The 22,724-nt window shown below is 38.9% G+C and overlaps 1 protein-coding gene across 4 annotated transcripts in view; it reads left to right on the top strand.

Moving 5' to 3' along the window:
* The window catches only part of WDR33 (WD repeat domain 33), a 106,748-nt gene that overhangs the window by 26,379 nt on the left and 57,645 nt on the right, over nucleotides 1–22,724 (top strand). For all 4 annotated transcript variants that reach the window (XM_073360150.2, XM_073360147.2, XM_073360151.2 and 1 more), the window contains exons 2-7: nucleotides 6,706–6,930; nucleotides 12,054–12,122; nucleotides 12,608–12,712; nucleotides 13,434–13,529; nucleotides 14,037–14,188; nucleotides 16,014–16,111. In XM_073360150.2, coding sequence (XP_073216251.1) covers nucleotides 6,727–6,930; nucleotides 12,054–12,122; nucleotides 12,608–12,712; nucleotides 13,434–13,529; nucleotides 14,037–14,188; nucleotides 16,014–16,111 — 724 coding nt within the window. In that variant the 5' untranslated portion in view covers nucleotides 6,706–6,726. The remainder of the gene's footprint in view (nucleotides 1–6,705; nucleotides 6,931–12,053; nucleotides 12,123–12,607; nucleotides 12,713–13,433; nucleotides 13,530–14,036; nucleotides 14,189–16,013; nucleotides 16,112–22,724) is intronic.

Here is a 22,724-nt window from a genome sequence, read left to right on the forward strand (position 1 = left end):
CCTTTGGCAGAGTGGTGCTACAGTCATCAAACCTTTTGAACTCTGAACCCGCCTCCAAAATTTAGGCTTGGTGATCACCTAATTGGAATTGACATGAGCAATCTCTCGAAGAAAAAACGGTTACCTACTTCTCATAATGGTTCCTCTTCGAGATGTTGCTCATGTCCATTCCAATACCCACCTGCCTATCCCTTTGTCAGAGCAACCATCAAGAAGGAACTGAAGTGCCGGCAAGTCAGCAGGGCCCTCTATTCAGCGCCATGGAGGCACGACTCCAAGGGGTGCCAAACCAAACCGACAGGTATTGCTAAGGGAAAATCTTTCCGGCTGCTATGCATGTGGCACGCACACACCTAATTGGAATGTACATGGGCAACATATCTTGGAGAACAACAGTTAAAGAGGTAGGTAACCGATTTTTTAAATTTTGCAGGAGCCATTTAAAAAAATGTAATAAGATCAAGCATAAACAGGGATGTCTCCTTTTCAAGAGTTAGGGTTTGTCTGCATGAGACAGTTCAAACAATTCAATGTAAGGTGTGATTTTAAAAAAATTTAGCCAATTTGTTGCAAAAAGAGGCTGTGTGAACACTCTTAGATCTGTTTGAGTGGTTTATTTTGGTTTAGTTTAGTTTATTAATTAATTAGGATTAGTAGTTTTGGCCAAAATAGTGCAACCTTAATTTGATCCCTTCGTGTGTGTGCATTATGATACAGTCTTCAATTATGTAATGGCATGCTGTTTTTTGATAATATTCTTTACCTTACATGAAAACTACATTAAGTTTCCAACTTTTTTAAAAAGCAAACACAAGCATTCCTTTGTGGCATCATATTGACACCTACACAGGTCAGCACAGCAGGGTTGGAACTTTTAGATTCCCTGCACAGAAGTCTGCCAGATGAGCCAGTGGAGTAACTGGTGGTGGTGGTAGTGTCGTCCTCCTTGGGCCAGCGCTAGAGAGTGGATGAGAGGCACATTTTGCAAATGGGCTTCACAGATATTTGCTGATAGCAGAGGGATGATGATGGTTGGGCATCTTGGGTTCAGGCTCTCAGGGAGTGCTCTCTTGCAGACACAGACTATTCTGCCCTTTCCTCCAAGCTTGACTCCATCCTTTCCAACCTGTCCCAGACATGTCTCTTCTCACCCCTGGCTCTTGTGCTAGTCCCAGTCTCACCTAGTCAGTCCTAATCTCCTTGCCCAGCCAGTCCTAGTCTTTCCCTCTGGGTTCCTCATCCAGTGTGTCTTTCCCTGCTAGCTCCCTCCTTGGGCTTCTCCTCTAACTTCCATCTTCCCCACTACCCTCTCCTTGGCTGATTGTCCTAGTTGCTTTGCCCAATCAGTCCCAGTTCTCCCCCTGCACTCCAGGTCTTTGTCTGATCTGTGTCTGTTCTCCTTCCCCTGGCTCCTAGTCCCAGTCTCCTTGTCTGATATGTGTTTTTTCCTTCCCCCAGCCAACTGACTCCCAGTCCCCTCATGTTTCCCTAACTGGCTCCCAGTCGTCTTGCTCATCCACTCCTACCCTCCCACCCAGTTCCCAGTCTCCTAGCCAAAATTTCTCTTCCTGCCCCCTCCCAATTCCTGCATCACCAAACTCCTTGTACCAATATACTACTACTCCTCCCCTCTGCCTTCAAATCTGACAGCTTCCTCTTTTCTGCTGCCTGGGTGTCACTGCTTTGGGTGTGGTGGTGGTGAAGAGACATCAAGAGCCCAGGAGAGACCAGCCTCCTGCCCTGTTCTGGAGCACTCATTACAGGGTGAAAAGCCAGCTTTGACCCTGTTCCCCTTGGCTGGAGCGCAGTCAGTAGCTTTGTGGAGATAGCTCATGTGTAGTGTGGTCTACGTTAGGAGTTGTGAAAAGCTTGATCTTGCTTGGTGAGGGCAGAATCTTTGAAGATTTTTTAGGTGCTAAAATCTCAACTGTGCATGTGAACTACAGCTTTTCAAAGGCTTAAGTTCAAATTAGGATGTTTTTTCATAAAGACAGCAAAAAACACATCCTGATGGAAGGGCTACCCCCTGCCATATTTCATGTCCCTGCTCTGAAGCATGGGCTGCTAGAAGTATTAAAGAAAAGGTTGACAGAATATTTTAACAAGGGCAAAACAAAGTTCTACTTCTTTTCTAGCTGTCCTGGTGGCAACAGGTGAGAGTTTTGTTATGCATTTACAGCAAGTGCAAACAACACTATTAAAGTTTAGGATATTCTGTCTGAACTACTCTTTGATGCCAAGGGATTCCCATCTCCTAGCAAAAGATTAGTAAAATACTGACTGCTTGAAAATTAGGTGACCAGTATTTATGCCTAAAAGAGGTAATGTTCTAGATCACTTTGAACTGGATTCTCCTGAGGGACTATTGTTTCATGATCTGACCGCTGAACTGAGAAAAAGAAACTGTCCGTTCCTTTTCTGAAATGTTTTTGTATTTATCTGTAAAATACCTATACATGTAGAGAAACTTTCAATATGGTATTAAATGGGTAAAAACAATGTATTTGGTATATTGTAGATGAATAGGTTTATGAATAGCTAGTTTTATACAAAATAAGTAGTGAAATATTTTTGCAAACCTGTAAAGCATGTGTAGCTATACAGGTGGAAAGGCTCACGTAATTAAGGTGAGAGATAACAAGGATATGGATAATGTTTTTAATAATTAGGAGAGTGAAGAAACAGCTTTTGGAATATAAAAAAGGAAGAAGATATAGGATTAGTAAAAGACTAGATGTAGTAGTAAAAAGTTGACGATAACACTGAGATTAGGCTCCCAAGATATGAGAAGGATGGTGGAGGCAAGGAGGGAATTAGGTATATACCAAAATTACATCTTTCTAGATGTACCTACAGTTTAGTCTTAACTTGATGTTTGTGTGTTACAGCAACATAGATAAAAGCCATACACTCCTCATGCTGGTTTTAGGAATGTCTAATGCAAGCTGTGATCCATTTCATATCTCATATTTTATGTTTAGTCACATTTGTAACTGCTTTCTCATTGCTGTTGTTTGTTTATTCTGAATAAAATTGGGAGTGTTTCTGAAAACAAGCTGGGTTTTATCAAAGTATACATTGCAGTCGTGTGTCCCCGTCTCCCCCTCCCGCCCCGCCCCGCCGCAAAGTTCTGACAAAAATATTTGGGCAGTCCCAGAAGGTATGTGGACCTCTTTTCCACTTTCTTGCGATTGTAGCTTGGGAGTTTGATTTTGCATTGACTACTGGGGAGTAAAAGTATATGACTTCTTTATATTTGAATTTTGTTCATTATGGTGAGTATTTTAGAAGAGATCTGGAAAATATTTTATATTACTCTGAAATTCTTTCACTTTTTCCATTTCTGTACTGCGACATCTATTCAACTATCTTCAGAGCTGTATAGAAAATGACAACTTTTATTAAATCTGCCTGCTTTTTAAAAAATTAACAACTTGTTTTTAAATATGCACATGAATTGCCATAAATTTTCTAAACTTGTGGTGTGGTGGTGGTGTACTTGGAGATACTAATAAAAAGCTGATCTTTGAAATTTGTACTGTTAACTCAGTTTAAGAGATGTAAAATCTGAAAGAGTGAGCTGATCCACCTTAAGTCAGTTTATTCTGTTCCCTTCTGTGTTGTCAGGAGAAGTTAAGGCAATATTTGGGGGATAGGATGAGGAAGTTCTAGCATCTCCTTTCTCTTTTTTCCAAATAGTTAAAGGTGGGTTTTGAGCATATTACTTAGGATTTGGACTTTTCCATGTACATCCATGCTGTTAGTGGTATCCCATAGACTGCCTATTAGAGCTACCTTAGATAAGATGCCTGGATTTTGAAGAGTCCTCTATTTTGTTATGCTGCAGAAGCTTTTATTTGATTTCCCACCGATTCCCAAGTGAACCTACGTACCCAATGCTGCAGGTGTTCTTTTGCTTTCAGTTGTAACACAAAATGCAGTTTTCTTCTGATATGAATTCTAAAAATGCACATTCTTATTCAATGCCTTTGGTCCCAGTATATATTCAGTCATGTTTGCTTAATCTAATTGTAGAAATAAGCATATGCTACTTTTTGCTACTTAAATTTGCAAAGACTAAGTTAGATTCTATTCCATATGAATATTTTAAAATATTCTTATATATCCTCAATAGAATTGTCGTCTAACTATAAATCAGTTATGTGTTTGCAGGGATTTAGTTTTGCCCCTCTGCCATGTACATTGGTCAAACTGGACAGTCTCTACGTAAAAGAATAAATGGACACAAATCAGATGTCAAGAATTATAACATTCATAAACCAGTCGGAGAACACTTCAATCTCTCTGGTCACGCGATCACAGACATGAAGGTCGCTATCTTAAAACAAAAAAACTTCAAATCCAGACTCCAGCGAGAAACTGCTGAATTGGAATTCATTTGCAAATTGGATACTTTTAATTTAGGCTTAAATAGAGACTTGGAGTGGCTAAGTCATTATGCAAGGTAGCCTGTTTCCTCTTGTTTTTTCCTACCCTCCCCCCCCCCAGATGTTCTGGTTTAACTTGGATTTTAACTTGAAGAGTGGTCAGTTTAGATGAGCTATTACCAGCAGGAGAGTGAGTTTGTGTGTGTATGGGGGTGGGGGGGATGTGAGAACCTGGATTTATGCAGGAAATAGCCCAGCTTAATTGTCATGCACATTGTGTAAAGAGTTATCACTTTGGATGGGCTATCACCAGCAGGAGAGTGAATTTGTGTGGGGGGGTGGAGGGTGAGAAAACCTGGATTTGTGCTGGAAATCACTTTAGATAAGCTATTACCAGCAGGACAGTGGGGTGGGAATAGGTATTGTTTCATATTCTCTGTGTATATATAAAGCCTGCTGCAGTTTCCACGATATGCATCTGAAGAAGTGAGCTGTAGCTCACGAAAGCTTATGCTCTAACAAATTGGTTAGTCTCTAAGGTGCCACAAGTCCTCCTTTTCTTTTTGCGAATACAGACTAACACGGCTGTTACTCTGAAAATTGTCCCTGAGGTATCTTAAAACTTGTTGGACACAGTAAAGGTTGGTAGGTCCCAAATTTACCTTTTTAAAATAAAGTTCTTGGATATTTGGCTACTTGACAGTCCTTCTTTCCCCAAAACTTGTTTGGTTTTCTTTGAAGATGCAAGATCAGTGTTAGCGGTCATCCTTTACCTGGGAGCAATCCTAACATCATAATGTAGTATGTTCATACCATAATGGAAAATGTATGTGCCAGGGAGACTTCATAAAGAAATGGTTTTAAGTTTCAAGAATCCCAGTGGTTAAGAACTAGAAATTTTAAAAACTTAAACTGTCAACATCTTGATGTCTTCCTATACACATTAAGCGTAAATCTTATCCAACTTAAGGTTTGTTTGTAAAATGTGAAGATTTTTTTTTTTTTCATTTAGTGGAGTTCAGAACTTACCATGTGAAATTAAATCTGGCAGTTGAAATGTTATTTCTTTCTGTACTCCTGTGGCAGATTTCTCTTTAGACTTTATGGGAACACTTTAAATCATACTGTAAAATTTCTGTTTTATAAACAAATTATTAAAACTGAGGATTTTAAAAACCTTATTTATTTTTCACTGTTAATCTGTCTTCCTTGCAGCTTGAGGACAAGCTGTTTTTCCTACACAGGCATCATCAGTGGTGATAAAAGATAGTGTAAGCCAAACTCTGATGTCTGTTATATCTGCATAAAATCCTGTTTTAAGATTATACCCTCAATTGTGCAACTGTATTTGCATAATTTGTGTAGTTGAAAGCAGAATTTGATCTTGTAGCATGTTTTCTACTCTTGTATGAAATCTAGATTGGTTTTTCAGAACCCAGGGTAAATTGTTAGGGCTCGCAATTGAAAAATCTCCCTTCTGAACTGAGAATTTGAGGTGGTGGCATTGTAGTGTGTTTTCAAAAGTGAGTTGTGCTTTTACTAGGCCTGTAGCAGACTTAATAGTGGCATAATCCTATTTCTGTATCTAAATGTCTCTTCCCAGCTGTGTCTCAAATCTTAAACATTAAATATCTCGATCTTTACAGGACTTAAAAAAAAAAAGTTCACTGTGGAATGGATCCACAATACTTGTGTTTTAAAAACAAGATTTTCTTCCTGTTTCAAAGGACTTCTGTAATGTTTAATTTTTTTTAAAGTGTATTTCTTTTAAGACTGCTTAGAAATATCAGGAAATTAAAACTGACTTTCTCCAGCTAGGCAATTTCAAGACTCTAAACGTACAACAATTTGGCTTGTATTTTCTCTTTAAAAGCAAATATAAGACTTGGTCTCAGCAAGTTATTCTGGTCTTGATTGTTTAGGAGCATAGGTAGACAGATGTGCTAGCTCTGCTTGAGCTAGCATATGTATGTCTGTCTGCACTGGGAAACATGCTTCGAGCTGCTACATGGACAAACGGTTGGTGCAGTGACTGGTCTTGGCAGAAAATTCCTCTCTGCCTTAGATGCAAACCATACTTTACTGAATGAAGTTGAAAGTTGTAATTTACAGATTTGACTTAGGTACTTGCTGAGAGACAAAGCAAGAATAGGAAGTGCCTATTTGTCTCTTTTCAGAGAATAGATTTGCAAACTTTCATATACCATGTTTATATGAGCAAGTAAAATGATTTCCAGATAGACTCCTTATTTTTTTAACACTTTGAGCAGAAACATATCTTAATTGCAGCATTTCTCTAATATTTTACCTCTTTTAGTGTTTTAGAAACAAGATCGCCATGGCCACAGAAATTGGCTCCCCACCCCGGTTTTTCCATATGCCGAGGTTCCAGCATCAGGCACCTCGGCAGCTGTTCTACAAGAGACCTGATTTTGCACAGCAGCAGGCAATGCAGCAGCTCACCTTTGATGGGAAACGGATGAGAAAAGCTGTGAACCGGAAAACCATAGACTATAATCCCTCTGTAATTAAATATTTGGAGGTAAGTCTAGCTAGTCTACTGTGTTTGAAGTCTGAATAGTGTTTTCTGAAACTCTGATTATTCAAATTTCAGGTATGTTCACAGAGTAGTTTGGGTAATTGGGGATTATGTATAATTGACAGTGTTCTTTCAGAAATGTACAGATTCAGTGAAGTGTGGATAGATGTTGCTCCTTCTGAATAAAACAATAAACCTTTAGTGCATATTTGAAGTGGAAGATTTGCTGTTATATAAAGCTTTTCTGTGTATTCTGATTTGGGACAAGAATTGCATATCTTATTACTTTGTTTTGACATTCAAGCTGACCTAAATTGTACGTTAATTATGTTAAGATTCATATGATCATTCTTTGTCAATTTGTGGCTTTTTCTTTGTGGGGAGAAATAATAAATAAAAAAAGCTTGAGTGTTCATATTGGGCACCTGAAAAGTAGTTGTCATTTTCTATTCAGCTGCCTCCTTGAATGAAGAAAACTAATATATGCTACTCATACCACAAGTCTGTGAACCACCTTGTGCAGTCCTAATTGCTGAGGCTACTTTGAACCAAATACTGTGGAAGATATCTTTCCAAGAAAAAATACCCACTTGGCTTTCCAAATTACTTGGGGTATGTCTATGCTGTCAAGTTTCTGCACCACAAGTTATACCACTTCTATTAAAATGCTGGAAATAAACCCCCACATTAGCAGCTCTTGCAATGGCAAAGACAGCAGTGCATTGTGTTAGCTATCCCACTGTGCAACTGGCCACAGGATGCTTTGGGAAGGGTTTACAATGCCTCATGGGGCAGGCACAGTGTCATATGATCCAGGTTTCCCAATCCCATTGTTCCATGGGCATCCTACTACACTGCCAGCTGCTTTTCAACTAAAAGGGAGGGTGGGGGGTGGGAAAGAGTGTGTAACAGGGAGTGTGTGTGTATGGAGAGGGGAAGGAGAAAGAGACAGTGTTTTTTTGGGGTACAGTGTGTCAGTTTTTTTGGGGTACAGTGTGTGTGTCAGTATGCTGTCTTGTAAGTTCAGATAGTGGCAGGAAGCAACCATTCCTGGGGGACGGGAAAACCCTGACATCGGCCCCTGGCTCCTTCCCTGAGCTGTGACCCAGAGCAGATCAGCACAGCACACAACGGCTGTCAGAAACGGTGCTTTGAAAGGGGAGGGGTGCATGTCTCCAGGGAAGCTGAGTTCAAAGCAATGAGCAGAGCGGTCACTTAAGGCATTATGGGACAGCTCTGGAGGCCATTTACAGTGCAGAAAGCAGTCAAGTTTCTACACTGGCAGTAGAGCACTGGAGCCTCTGTGCAAATAGCCTTCCGACTCTTTTTTTTTTTTTTTTTTTTTTTTTTTTGCATCGCTGCAACTGAGGAGTTTTTGTGCACAAAGTGGCTTGGCAGTGTGTACACATCTGCAGTTTGAGCGCAAAAAGCTGCTTTATTGCGCAGAAACTTGCCAGTGTAGACACGCCCTTGGTCTCTTAAGTTTCTTTATAAGTGTTTTTTTCCAGGGTGAGACCTTGTGTGCCATGTTCAAGTATTAATTCGGAGGAAATATATTATGAGAAAAATGTGAATCCCCAAATATATAATGGGAATGCTGGCAGAACCTCAACTGCCAAATTGTAAAGACAGTATTATAATGAATTGTATGCGTCCATTCCATTGTAGCCTGCCCACAGTTGTAATAGTTTGACAACAAAAAGGAAATAGATGCGGCTGCTAGTAATTTCAAGATATGCTAAGGGTGTAATATTTAAAATATCTAAGAATGAACAAATGAGTTTATAGCAGTGTTCTAGTGGGCTGCTTTTGAAAGCTCACATAATTAATAAGAACTGACTCTGAGGTAAACAGAAAATCATCGCATTGGTAGTCCAGTATCACTTTTTACTTCTGGGAAATTAAGGATTTTTACCTGAAACTTTGCACACACTTGTGTTTAGTTCAAATTTGTATTTAAGTATTTTTTTAAAATCGTCTTAGAGGTAACTGTGGCACTGTATACACAACAGAGCTTATACTGGCATAATGGTTTCATATAGATGCAGCATACACCAATATAAGGAATTTTTCTGCTGGTATAGGAAACCACCTCCCAAAATGATGTTAGCTACGCTGACAGAAGCCATCATTTGTCAGCATAGCTGCGTCTATGCTAGGAGTTTTGTCAGCATAGCTGTATAAGTAGGGCTTGTGTGTTTTTCACACCCCTTGCTTATATAGCAATGTTGGTACATGTTTTAAAATGTACAAGTATATATGTTGAAAAACAGGTTCCTGTGCCCACCTAGTGACATTTAGAGCCAGTTTGAGCCTGGAACCTTAACTTTTGATGGCATGGGATTCAAAACCGATCTCCATATTTAACTGATCTGATATTTTAACTGATGTGGCATGGGCTTTCATGTTTTTATCACATCATAGTCACCCAGTCAGGAAATTACATGCCAAAAATATTTATCTAAAATTCTAGCTTAAACTTTGATTCACAGTCAAAACTTGATTGATCCCACCATATCAAGTTAAAGTAGGGTGCTAGTCTTAAATTTGCCAACCTGTGAATCCTGTCATGTCTAATAATTGAAGACTGTTATGATTGGCAATATAGAATACCATATATACTGGAAGTGAATTTTATTGTCTTTTGGCCTTTCAAACCCCATCCCTTTGACTACACTGTCTGCTCTTGGTGCTCTGACCACAGAAATGTCCTTTCTATGCAAGTACTACTGGATGGAACTCGCTTTACTTTAGAGACCATCAACACATCTCTCATATTAGGTAGAGGGGTCACTGCAGAGCCAAAACTCTTAAAGAGGCTGAGCAGGAGTATACATTTCTTTCTGGGCTAGAAACCAAGAGACCAGGCTTATGTGTCTCTTGTAGTAATGCAGAACATCATTAAACACAGGACCGCTGCCTTCCTAATATTTTTAAGTAAAACATTTACTTTCAGTGAATAAATACATGAAATTCAATGGGCCCCTGTCAAGGTTCCTTCCCCACTCTGAACTCTAGGGTACAGATGTGGGGACCTGCATGAAAGACCCCCCCAAGCTTATTCTTACCAGCTTAAGTTAAAAACTTCCCCAAGGTACAAACCTTGCCTTGTCCTTTGAACCCTATGCTGCCACCAGCAAGCATGTTAAACAAAGAACAGGGAAAGAGCCCACTTGGAGACGTCTTCCCCCAAAATATCCCCCCAAGCCCTACACCCCCTTTCCTGGGGAAGGCTTGATAGCAATCCTCACCAATTTGTACAGGTGAACACAAACCCTTGGATCTTAAGAACAATGAAAAATCAATCAGGTTCTTAAAAGAAGAATTTTAATTAAAGAAAAGGTAAAAGAATCACCTCGGTAAAATCAGGATGGTAAATACCTTACAGGGTAATCAGATTCAAAACATAGAGAATCCCTCTAGGTAATGGATGAGAAGGACCTTGGAGTATTGGTTGATCATAGGATGACTGTGAGCCGTCATGAATGTGATGATGAATGTGATATGGGTGTGAAAAAAGCTAATGCGGTCTTGGGATGCATCAGGAGAGGTATTTCCAGTAGGGATAAGGAGGTTTTAGTACTGTTATACAAGGCACTGGTGAGACCTCACCTGGAATACTGTGTACTGTTCTGATCTCCCATGTTTAAGAAGGATGAATTCAAACTGGAACAGGTACAGAGAAGGGCTACTAGGATGATCCGAGGAATGGAAAACTTGCCTTATGAAAGGAGACTCAAGGAGCTTGGCTTGTTTAGCCTAACTAAAAGAAGGTTGAGGGGAGATATGATTGCTCTCTATAAATATATCAGAGGGATAAATACCGGAGAGGGAGAGGAATTATTTAAGCTCAGTACCAATGTGGACACAAGAACAAATGGATATAAACTGGCCACCAGGAAGTTTAGACTTGAAATTAGACGAAGGTTTCTAACCATCAGAGGAGTGAAGTTTTGGAATAGCCTTCCAAGGGAAGCAGTGGGCAAAAGATCTATCTGGCTTTAAGATTAAACTCGATAAGTTTATGGAGGAGATGGTATGATGGGATAACATGGTTTTGGTAATTAAATATTCATGGTAAATAGGCCCAATGGCCTGTGATGGGATATTAGATGGGGTGGGATCTGAGTTACCCAGGAAAGAATTTTCTGTAGTGTTTGGCTGATGAATCTTGCCCATATGCTCAGAATTTAGCTGATCGCCATATTTGTGGTCAGGAAGGAATTTTCCTCCAGGGCAGATTGGAAGAGACCCGGAGGTTTTTCGCCTTCCTCTGTAGCATGGGGCATGGGTCACTTGCTGGAGGATTCTCTGCTCCTTGAAGTCTTTAAACCACGATTTGAGGACTTCAGTAGCTCAGACATAGGTGAGAGGTTTTTCGCAGGAGTGGTGGGTGAAATTCTGTGGCCTGCGTTGTGCAGGAGGTCGGACTAGATGATCATATAATGGTCCCTTCTGACCTAAATATCTATGTATCTAAGCAAAACCTTAAGTTACAAAAAGACACAAAAACAGGAATATACATTCCATCCAGCACAGCTATTTTACCAGCCATTAAACAAAAGGAAATCTAACTCATTTCTAGCTAGATTACTTACTAATAGAAGTTCTGAGACTGCATTCCTGATCTGTTCCCGCCAAAAGCATCACACAGACAGATACCCTTTGTTCCCCCCCCTCCAGCTTTGAAAGCATTTTGTCTCTTCATTGGTCATTTTGGTTAGGTGCCAACAAGGTTATCTTAGCTTCTTAACCCTTTGCAGGTGAAAGGGTTCTGCCTCTGGCCAGGAGGGATTTTATAGCACTGTATATAGAAAGGTGGTTACCCTTCCCTTTACTTTTATGACCGCCCCAATCACACTTTTGGACACTGTTGTGTTATAAATTAATCCATTCTTTTGGCTTTACATGTTTCTTATAATCTACCTCTATCCTCCTTCATCTTATGTAATGTAAAATATACTAGTTTCCTGAAGCCCAAAATTTTGTACTGGATTTGTTCTGAAACTTACGCAGTGAATAATGAAACTTCCAAACATGCAATCTGTATAATTTTTCCTACTTTTTGTTCAATAACACTGGAATACAGCAATAATAATAACCAGGAGCTATTTTCTTCTTTCCAGAATAGAGTATGGCAGAGAGACCAGCGAGATATGCGGGCAATCCAGCCTGATGCAGGATATTATAATGATGTAAGTACAAATCTTTATATATGCTTCTGAAACTCTTATTGTAGACACTAAAACTCTTCTACCTGGAAAGTAAGACTCTGCCTCTGTATACCAAAGTTCTCTATTTGCCCTTGAGAGTTGACTAAGACTTAGAGGGCATCTTCATGATATGTTCCCCTGCACTAACGGACCCTTTTTGTCCCAAGAAGAGAGCCTGAATGTTAATGGACTCTTTCAGTCCTGTTCTAGTGTAGTGAAATCGCTAAAGTTCAGATGTTGAAAGGTTAGTTGCATTTGAGATGATATATGTGTGTGTGTTCATTCCTGAGATGGTGAAAATAGTATCCGCCGATCTCAAACTGTCAACATATTTAATTGATTCATTCCTACAATCAAACGCTTGTTTTTCCAGAAATGAACCTTCTGAGCCTCTACTTTTTTTGTTTCTTTCCCAAGATGCAGTTTGAAACATTGTTGCTAAAATTCTTTTCTTTCCTCACTTACAGCTGGTCCCTCCTATAGGAATGCTGAATAACCCTATGAATGCTGTAACAACAAAATTTGTTAGGACATCTACCAATAAAGTAAAATGTCCGGTGTTTGTTGTCAGGGTGAGTATTATGTCTATTATTATGGGCTAGAAGATTTGTTCCCAGGCTTGATTAGTTAACAGAGAAATATTTGTCTCTAATAAAATTAGAATGGCAAGATAATACAACTAGAAATGTTTCTAAGTAAAACCATCATGCAGGATTCCAGGTCTTGGGTGCCCCAAGGCTTTTTCAAAATCTGGATGGACATGTCTCACCTTTTTCACAGAGGATCCTAGGAATGATTCTGGGACAATTAATCAATTTATTCATTGTTTGGTTTGTATGTATTTCACCTTCAGTCTAATTTTCTCAAAACTTTTTTTGTAAACGAAGAGAGTAGTTCAGTCACCATGCACGTTCAATCCTTGCAATCTACTAGCCTGCCTGCAAGGGTGGCAGGATTCTAGTAGTAGTGGCATGTTTGATGAAGACACCTGTTCACTAGAATTAAATTGAAGCCATCAAACTCATTTCACATAGGTGACTGGACAGCCACCTTCTGATAACTCTTGGTCACTAATGTTTTGGGCTGGATTTGAACTGGTGAGCTAGAGATGAAAAGCCCTTTATCCTATATCTGATTTCCACCCCCTCCTTCCTACCTTCCAGTATAGAGTCACTTTATAAATCCAAATGCTTTAGAATCTCATGCAGGGATTTCTATTTTAACAATGCTGAAGGATACAGGAGAGGTGGCTGGGCACTGCCTATACAGTCTAATTCAGTTTTTCTCTTGCAGTGGACTCCTGAAGGGAGGCGCTTGGTCACTGGGGCTTCTAGTGGAGAGTTCACCTTGTGGAATGGATTGACTTTCAATTTTGAAACAATATTACAGGTAACTACATCCAGCAAGCTGTCTGCATCTTTCTCAGAGATTGTAAAGAATATTGTAGTCATGCATCTCCACATGCTAATCATGGGCTAGTGGACTGAGTTCAGCCCTGAGAACTAGGGAATACCTGAGTACTTATCCTGCACAGTCCCTGACTCCTGTTGTGATCTTGGGCAATTTGTTTAATGGTTTCAGCTGCATCTCCCTGTCTGAATTATAGAGATAATATTTCTGACTTGTTTTCAAGGGAATATGATGAGGATTTATTATGTTTTAAGTATTGGAGACAAAGTGCAAGTATTTAGCTCTGCACAAGTAAATTTTGCACTGCACTGTGCAAGATACATAAAATAGTCTCTCCCTGAGGAGCTTGCAGATCTAAATACTCTCCATTTCTTTTATTCCCTTGTCATAAATGTTAAATGTCCATGTTCTCACTGACTTTTGCATTCATGTGGGTTAGGTAACATTTGAACGTATTTGTTAGAAGTTTTATTTTTGACTCCTTAGGCTCACGACAGCCCTGTAAGGGCCATGACTTGGTCGCACAATGATATGTGGATGCTGACAGCAGACCACGGGGGATATGTGAAATACTGGCAGTCCAACATGAACAACGTCAAGATGTTCCAGGCACATAAGGAGGCGATTAGAGAGGCCAGGTTTATACACAATATACCATTTTCTGTAGTACCTATTTCCATAATTAGACTGTTCTCTGAGTGTATTCTGGGTGCAGAGATGCATGGGTTCTGTCAGATTCTGGGAAACTTCATGCACCAAGTAAACACAGTATTTTCTTTTGTTACCACATTCTCACCGTTTTGCTGGCTACTTTCTGAAATAGTATTGTCCCAGTATCTGCCTCTGCAATATGTTAGAGATGTATTTTTCTGCCGCATTTTGCACTGGTATTCTTTTCATTTATATATGGTGACGATGTGTATCAGTTATTCCTTTTTATACGGACTGTGTAAGACAACAATTTCATTCCAAATAAAGAATTCAGTCTTTAATAATCTAACTGAATAAAATATAAAACCTTCAGAAACAAAACACCTGCATAGTTCTCACAAAATAATAATAATAATAATAAAAAAAGCTAAATAAAGTGAAGAACTGCTTGGCTTGGTGAGGCCAAGGTTTCCACTAATACTGAAGACCCACACAGATTGCCACATCCAGAAGTCTAATGTTAACATTGAATGGGTTCTTAAGCTTTGAAGCTGTAAGCAGACCATTGAAAAGAAGATTGTAGGACATTTTCCTGATTCAGTGTTGATGCCTCAGTTGTGCAAATGTATATTTTATATAAAAATGGAGTTTTAAGTGATATTTTCTCAGTAAGTTGTATATGAAAGATGTTTCTAAAGTAAATATGAATGAATCTTTTAGTAAGGTGTGTAAAGAGAAGAAATGTTTAAAGTAAACCTGAAGAGGAGCTGCAGACCCAAAATAAATCTAAAGCAGTGTTTTTTCAGATTGGGGTGCTGCCCCTTGGTGATAAGAGGTTCACTGCCACAGAAACACTTTCTATTGAGGTCACCGCTTTCCCCTCTGATAAGATTCAGGATTTCTTGACAGAGTTTGATTTACAAGACATGCGTACATTGGATGCAGTTATTGGTTTAGTGTATCATGTCCATACACTGAATTTCTCCAACAGTAGGCCCCTTCCCGATCATAAAGATCCAGGATTTCAAGGGGATTGCTGTTGAATTAACTGAACAGAGACTCTTCCTTGGTCTTTTGCTGCACCAGAAAGGAAGTGGCTGCCTGTCAGTTGCTGGAGATGGTCTGACCTTAATCACATGGCTAAATAACCCCACACTTTTTCCCAATGGCTTTCATCTAGCAATATTGATAAATTTGGAAGCATCTTCCATGGCTGTAGAATTCTAACTTCTTTTCACAGAAGGGAAAAACTTCCCTCTGTTCCTTTTCATATGTGTGGAATGTGTTTTATATAAGAATTTTTCAGCAACCAGTCCAATTGCTAGTAGCAGTAGCCTCTTCCTATTCCCCACCTTTCCTTAATTTTGCTTGTCTTGCTGCAAGGCACCTGTGGCTGAAGAGGAAATTTACTCTTAGTGTTCTCCCTCCGTACTTCTGCAGTGTCGCTTTACCACTATCAACAGTGTGAAAGTCTAGGGCTGCAGCTGCTATTAAGTCAGTTTCATGTTGCTGCTGGTCTCACAGAGAAGGTGCTGCTGTGTACAGTCATAGGTAGGATAGTGCTAAATATAAATTCTGGATTTTCCCACTTGACTGGGGATTGAAAAGCAGAAGTAAATCCTAAACTTAAATTCAAAGTCTTCTGATGGAAATGTGTCAAATGGCAGACACTATGTTTAATTAGTGGCCCTTATGTTAAAATGCCTCTTTCAATGTATTACACCTTACAGTTTAATTTTGCCCTGTCTGAGAAGCATAGATATTCTGTTAAATGCTGACTTCTTTCCCCTGCTGTGTGTCTTCATGTAACAGTTTCTCACCCACGGATAATAAATTTGCTACATGCTCTGACGACGGCACTGTTAGAATCTGGGACTTTCTACGTTGCCATGAGGAGAGAATTCTTCGAGGTATGTGTGCAAATAGTACTGATTGGGATATTTCAAGAGGGGGAAAACCTTTTTGTAATTAAGTGTTCACAATACAGAAATAACAGCTTGTCTCCATTTTTCCTATGACATCCCTACCTTAAATCCTCCAAACAGATAATACCTCCAGGAAAACAGATATTTCAGTTGGCCACTGTTTCTGATATCTCCCAGTGTCCAGACAGCTTTTCAGATTTACATTACCCATGTTTACTGCCTGTTTAAACTCTTTAGATTTTGGAGCTGGATATAAAGATGCTTTCCTAATCCTGCTGTTGGCAGAAGCAGCTGTTAGGAAGGCAAATATATTCCCAATTTTTCATCAGTGCTTAGTAACTGTGACAACATTTGCTCCACTGTACACACATTGTGATGGAGAATGTGATGTTTTTCAGGGACGTAACTTTGAAAACACTCATTTGACTCTAATTTATTCTAAGGCAAGTCAGTTACTATTTAGCTGTGTGGAACATAACATTTAGGTGAACAAAAAACGCTACGTTTTGATCACACCACACACTGCACATATTAAATGTCTTGGCTTCTCAGTTCAGTAGTAGTGTCTATGAGAGGACACTTCTGAATCTTTTCCACTAGATAGAGTTCAGGAGCTTTCTACCTTTTTTCTGCAACCTTGTTTAGTAGCAATAGCCTATATAAACTATTCCTTTCTTTCTGAAGATGCCACTTAATTTTCTGAGTTCATCTGCTAATATTCATATATTGGACCAGTACGATATAGTAGATGTAACAGGATGAATTATCATTAAGGGCTGTATTAACACTGCTGTCATGTCACGAGATATGTTGGCATGCAGACAGTCTGCAAGGAAGATGACTTTAACAAAACACTGGACCTCTTGGCCTAGGTGCCTGAACTCATTTGCCAATGCAGAGGTTTTAAAAGCCTGGTATATCACGCTTGGACTTGCACCATTTTTACAAAAGAGAATATTCCCTGCTTCTCTTGGACTCTCTATTCTGATTTTTACTGTTATATTCTTCCTTTGAACCTTACTACTGTTGAAGCCTAGCATTTTGATATAGCCTTGCTTTCATGATTTTTCCATCAGAAACATCACTACAGGAGTTTCTGTTCCTTTCAGGAGTTGACAAACGGATTTCTAGGGCATATTGTTGGTATTACAGTTATCCCTAGTGGCACCAATCATGTTGGGGATCATTGTGCTGTCTGCTGTACAAAGGATCAAATTCTGTGCTGATGTATATTCCATGCAATCACATTAACTATTCAGTTGGATTGTATAAGAGAGGAGTGATTGCATCAGTGCAGAGTTCAGTCCACTGTGTAGGTCTTGCATTAACTTCATTACTCTTTCCTTATCTATGTTCTTCTGCATGGAGGTCTCTTAGGCCAAGGGAACAAATTACTTAAGAATTTCAGGCCAGTATATAATGATACTTGTACTGTATTTCCTTCTGTTTCATTTTCTCAAAGATTGGGATTGTGTATACATTCTATGTATAGTTTAATTTTTAAATATACTATAAAATTGTCAGTGTGAAATCCATCATATTTATATATAGCAAAATAGTTGTATAAAGAGAATAGGGCTTGTACCGTCACTGTCCATATAGTGTATGTACAATACACCCCTTTTTTACTGACTTTATGTAAATCAGCAGTATTGCCAGATCTTCACCACCTGACATAATAGAGCAAATGGATTTTTTTGAGAACCTTTACTTTCGCTTGCGGAACAAAACCTTTCTAAAGGTGGTGGAAAATACGATCTCTTCATTCAGGAGTGCAAGCTGGATTTTTTGGTGCCCTGTGCTGTAAAACTGATTAAAGGAACTCAATGAGAGTCTGTTACATGTTCTCAGTAGAGAGAGATGTAATATGGGCTTTCTTGCTCCAAACTTTCCTTTATCTTCTGCCCACATATTGAAGTTTTAAAATATTATTTAGAATGATTGCCTGGAAAATTGTCAATGAAGTACAGATTTTAGAACATACACATCCCCCTACCATGATGGTTGTCTTAAAAGATTTGTATTTACTTAAAGGTTTTCAGCAAGTAAAGTTGCAGTGGGCTGTATGCAAATTAGAATCCTAAAAGGATTTCATTACGACTAACTGATATCAACACACCTCTCACACTTTTTGACCTGTCCAGTTATGTCTGTGTATATACTATTTGATCAAGAATAATGATATACTTCCTGTTCTCTCACAAACCATTCTTCAAGTACTCTGGTTAATACTCATGCCACTGAAGTTCAGCACAATTAAGGGAATGCTCTGATGTAGTTAAGGCCAAAAAATTTATTCTTAAAATTTTACACTATCCTCCAGCTTTTGAATATCTGTTTATAAAAAATAGAAGACTCCCAACACTTCATTGTCAGAGTGTACATAAAAAATCCATTCTCTGAGACCTCAAATGTCAATAACAAGTTCTTCCTGCTTTTCTGCCGCAGCAAGCTAATCAAACTATTTCGAAACCAGCCTGAGGATCTTGCACAATACACTACCATGATGCTGTAGCTCGTTTCTAGTTTGCTTCTAGATTAGCAGGTACAGAGAGTGCAGCAAAATCAGGCTCATCTTTGGTATAAGATGTTGATACTCCATTGACTTAATGCTTTTGCTTACTGTAGAAGTGGCCAAGTTTGTTTATCTCCATTAGGGGAGGAAATGCTTGATGTTGCTCTTTGGGACTAATTCTAGCCAGGTTGGGAGTGGTGCTGGTGGACTGACCTTCAGTTGCGGTAGGGGAGGAGAGAAAGAGGTGAGGAGACGGGGGTTTGAGGAATTCTAGAGAAAGATGTTGTCATCACTGAAGGTAGTCAAAGAATCATTATTATTTTGGTTTTATTAGGAACATGGGGGGCAATTAGCATTTGCCAAATGGAATAACACAGATATAGAAGTTAGGGTGACCTGTTTGTGCCTTATTTTGCTTTAAGTTGTAAAAAGGACTGAATTAAAAGAAAAAAGCCTGACTCCTTTTAAATCCTTTTAGCCTCTCAGTTGCTCAGCTTTCATTCTTTTGATGCCATTGTCGTGCCATTTTTTCAATTATTGTAGTCTTTCAGGGCAGACGAGACAACTTATTTTTTAACATTCGAAACTCATTTGGTTTCTAAAAAAAGTTTCAAGCTTATATTCTAATCTACATCATAAAGAAGTAAAAAAGGACAAAAGCGCTTTTTGCTTTGTAGGTCACTGATAAGAAGGAGACTTTCACATTGGAAAACTTGAAATAAGAACAGTGGTACAAACAGCATTTCATCTCAGTAATAGTTGTTACAAATTTGTCAATACGAAAACATGACAGGATCGAGTAGGAAGTTAAAATAGACTGGATTGGAGTCAAGCCCTTGTTTATACATAAACAGCTTTATGCAGTTTTTGATAATTATCAAGTGAGGAAAGAAAATTGTATGGAAAGTCAATTAAGTCTTGCATGAGTATTTTTTTTAGGCCTTTCTAAAGGCATTTCTGTTAGGGCAGGTGACACAAAAATAAGTCTTTGGTTTAAAGGTTTTGTTATAAGACTCACAAATCAAGGATTTGTGCTTGTAACACCTCTTTTCTCTGTATCAGCTTACATGTTCACATTTTTGTAGGAACACTTCCATCTGAAATGGGTGTGCAAAAATTATATGTAATCAACTTCTGGTGTCATTTTATTTTCTAGGAGACTAAGGTTGCTAGCCATTGACTTTACTGAGAGGTCTTGAATCCCAGGATGTTGGGCTCAAGCTAATGGGGCAAGGAAGGTCTTTAAATCCCATTTGTAGTAAACATGCCATTCTAAATTGCACATAACAGGATGAACAGAAATCATAGGTTAGGATACACCATTTTTCTTAAATATACTAGTTATAATATAATGGTCTACCTGAAATAGAGAGCCGTTGTATATAACACAATTGATAGTAATATTAAATTTCATATTGGGCCAAATTTTCTTGCTTTTTCTACCAATTGAAATCAGTGGGATTGTGCTTGTGTACTTTAGAGAGATTTGCCCCATTGTATCTAGTAGACAAAATACATACAGTTATTAGTTATGTAATATAACAGGAAGAAATTAAGTTGCAAACATTGGAAAGAGCTTAAGTCCAACTCTGTTACTAAATATGTTGGCCAGTTAAATTATTGGTCTTTGATACAAAGAAGACTCGGAATATTCTGGATGGCTATTGCTGGGCTTTGCACTTACATTGCCAGAACATACCATAGTATTGCAAATAATGAATACAAGCAGTAGCTTTGAGTACTTTCGTCAACTTCTTATTCTAGTTCTCTTTAAGCAAGATTATACAGTTACAGGGACTCTTGAGAAAGATGCCTAAAATGCAATTGACCTAAAACCTATCAGGAATGCTTAAAGACTGCTTCAGAATTGTGCACTGGGGGATGCAGTCATTTATTTTGAACGCTAGTCTTTTTACCCTTAAAGCCATAAGCAGACAAGAAAAATAAAGCTTTTCCACTGGTCTAAAGCTTTCAGAGCTATAATCCATATCCAGAATGAAAGGCAATAGATTGAGCACTTTTGCCTTTGTACTATATTAAAAATTGAGCCACCTTGCTGTGTTTGATTCTGGGTTGTGTTCTGCTTGGGTCTCACTACTTTTGATGTAAGTAGTCCCATTAGTGTTGGCCTGAGAAATGTATATATGCACTTCATACGTACTCTGCAAATGTATTCCAAAGCTTATCTTAGTAACAAGGTTCATCAGAATTCACCATCCAACAGAACAGCAATTCTCATTTCAAACTTAGTTTTTTTAAATTTACTTTTAATCATGTTCACTACACTTAACTCCTTTTTCATATTTAACTTTTTGGTAGCAGTTGCAATGCAGTACTGTAATGTGTAGGAAATATCCAGCTCCTCCTAAAGTTGCAAATCTGTCAGGCACCCTTCCTGAAATGAGAGTGAGAGTCATGAAAAAGCACTGTAATAAGATGAACTTTACAAAGATTCAAGAGCATTGTGTACATAGCAGAAATGCAGACTTACTATGTTGTGCTTTCCTAATTTTTTTTTTAAAAAAAGCTTTCATAGTGTTTTGTTATGCCAGGTCTTGGTGAATCTTGTATTCATATCTCCATAAAACTTGCAGTGACAAATTCCTCAAATCCTCGTCTGCTTTCAGAGACTCCTGGTGCACCTAACCTTCTGTGTTAATACTGTCTAATTGTCTTAGAGCAAGAGCTTCTGATTATCATTTTGGGTAAATTTAGTCTCCCATTTCCCCTGAGTGTGCAGAAGGCCAGTTATGTAGAGATTGATAGGGAAAGTTGAAAAGGGTATTCTTGGATTTCTCTCCTATATCCATCTACGAAATAGAACGATAAATTCAATTTTTCTCCCTGCCAAGGCAAGGTATTAGCCAAAGGCTTTTTCATATAGTAAATGATTATAAGCCACCATAGTTTCTTTTAAACTCTGTTCTAGTATGATTATTCAGAGTTTATAAACTATTGCACTGAGTTCCAGTACACACACATGCCAATGGTTTCTTCCAATTATATAAATTACTATAAGGAAATGCCTTTTGCTCATATCTTTAATGCCTTTGCTTTGACTGGGAGAGAAGTTGAATTTCCCAGTCGAGCATAAGAAAGTAATCCGGGAGTTCCCATCCCGTACCAAAAAAACATTGGCACATGTGTGTACTGGAACTTAGTGCAATAGTGATAAAATTTAGTAATGTTTTCATATGCTCACAAGTTTGGAAACAGTAAGGGGCTGGGTGTGCTGCCCTTTTGTTGCATAACACCTCATTCCATAAGTAGTCCTACTGAAACAACTCTGAAGAACTCAGCTTTTTCCAGTCAATATATTCTGCTTCTGGATCTGCTTTGGGTTGTAAAATCTCTTGAAGCTTAATTCTAAGTTTTTGATCCTTTTTAGTTTAATTTCTGAAAGACTTTCATTTATGTGGTTGGGTTTATTTCCCCGACAGGGCAGCAGCATTCCTTATTGGCTTTTGGAGGAAATGCAGTCTAGATATTGAGATGGGGTTGGGAACAATGATTCTTGAGTTTTGTTCCCAGTTCTACACTGACTTGCTATATAGCTTTGGACAAACCTCCTAACATCTGTGTGCTTGTTTACTCCTCTGTGATTCTGCTACATAATAAAAGTACTTATCTATCTTAGGAGTGTTGGAAAATCCACAGCCCTGAGTGACCTAGTTATATCAACCTAACCCCCGGTGTAGACAGTGCTATGTCAACGGGCGGGCTTCTCCCATCAACATAGCTAATGCCTCTTGGGGCAGTGGGATATCTACGCTGATGGAAACTCTCCTATTGGCATAGGTAGTGTCTTCACTAAGCGCACAGTATGCCCTTTTTTGGAATTTTAGAATTTTTTGGAATTTTGGAATGCCCTAATTTGAAATTAAATTTGAATTTAATTGGTGGTTCAACTCCTACAGTTAAATGGAAATTTTGAACTGGGAAGCGGAGCCATGGCTCTGGGAGGTGGGGATGGGGTAAGGGAGCTGAGACTGGGGCCATAGCTAGAGGCCAAGTGCAGGGGCAGTAGCCAGGGTCCCAGACATGGGACAGCAGCTGGGGCCAGGAGCAGAACTGGGTGATGCT

Source organism: Lepidochelys kempii, chromosome 9 (genome assembly GCF_965140285.1).
Source record: "Lepidochelys kempii isolate rLepKem1 chromosome 9, rLepKem1.hap1, whole genome shotgun sequence".
NCBI lineage: Eukaryota > Metazoa > Chordata > Testudines > Cheloniidae > Lepidochelys > Lepidochelys kempii.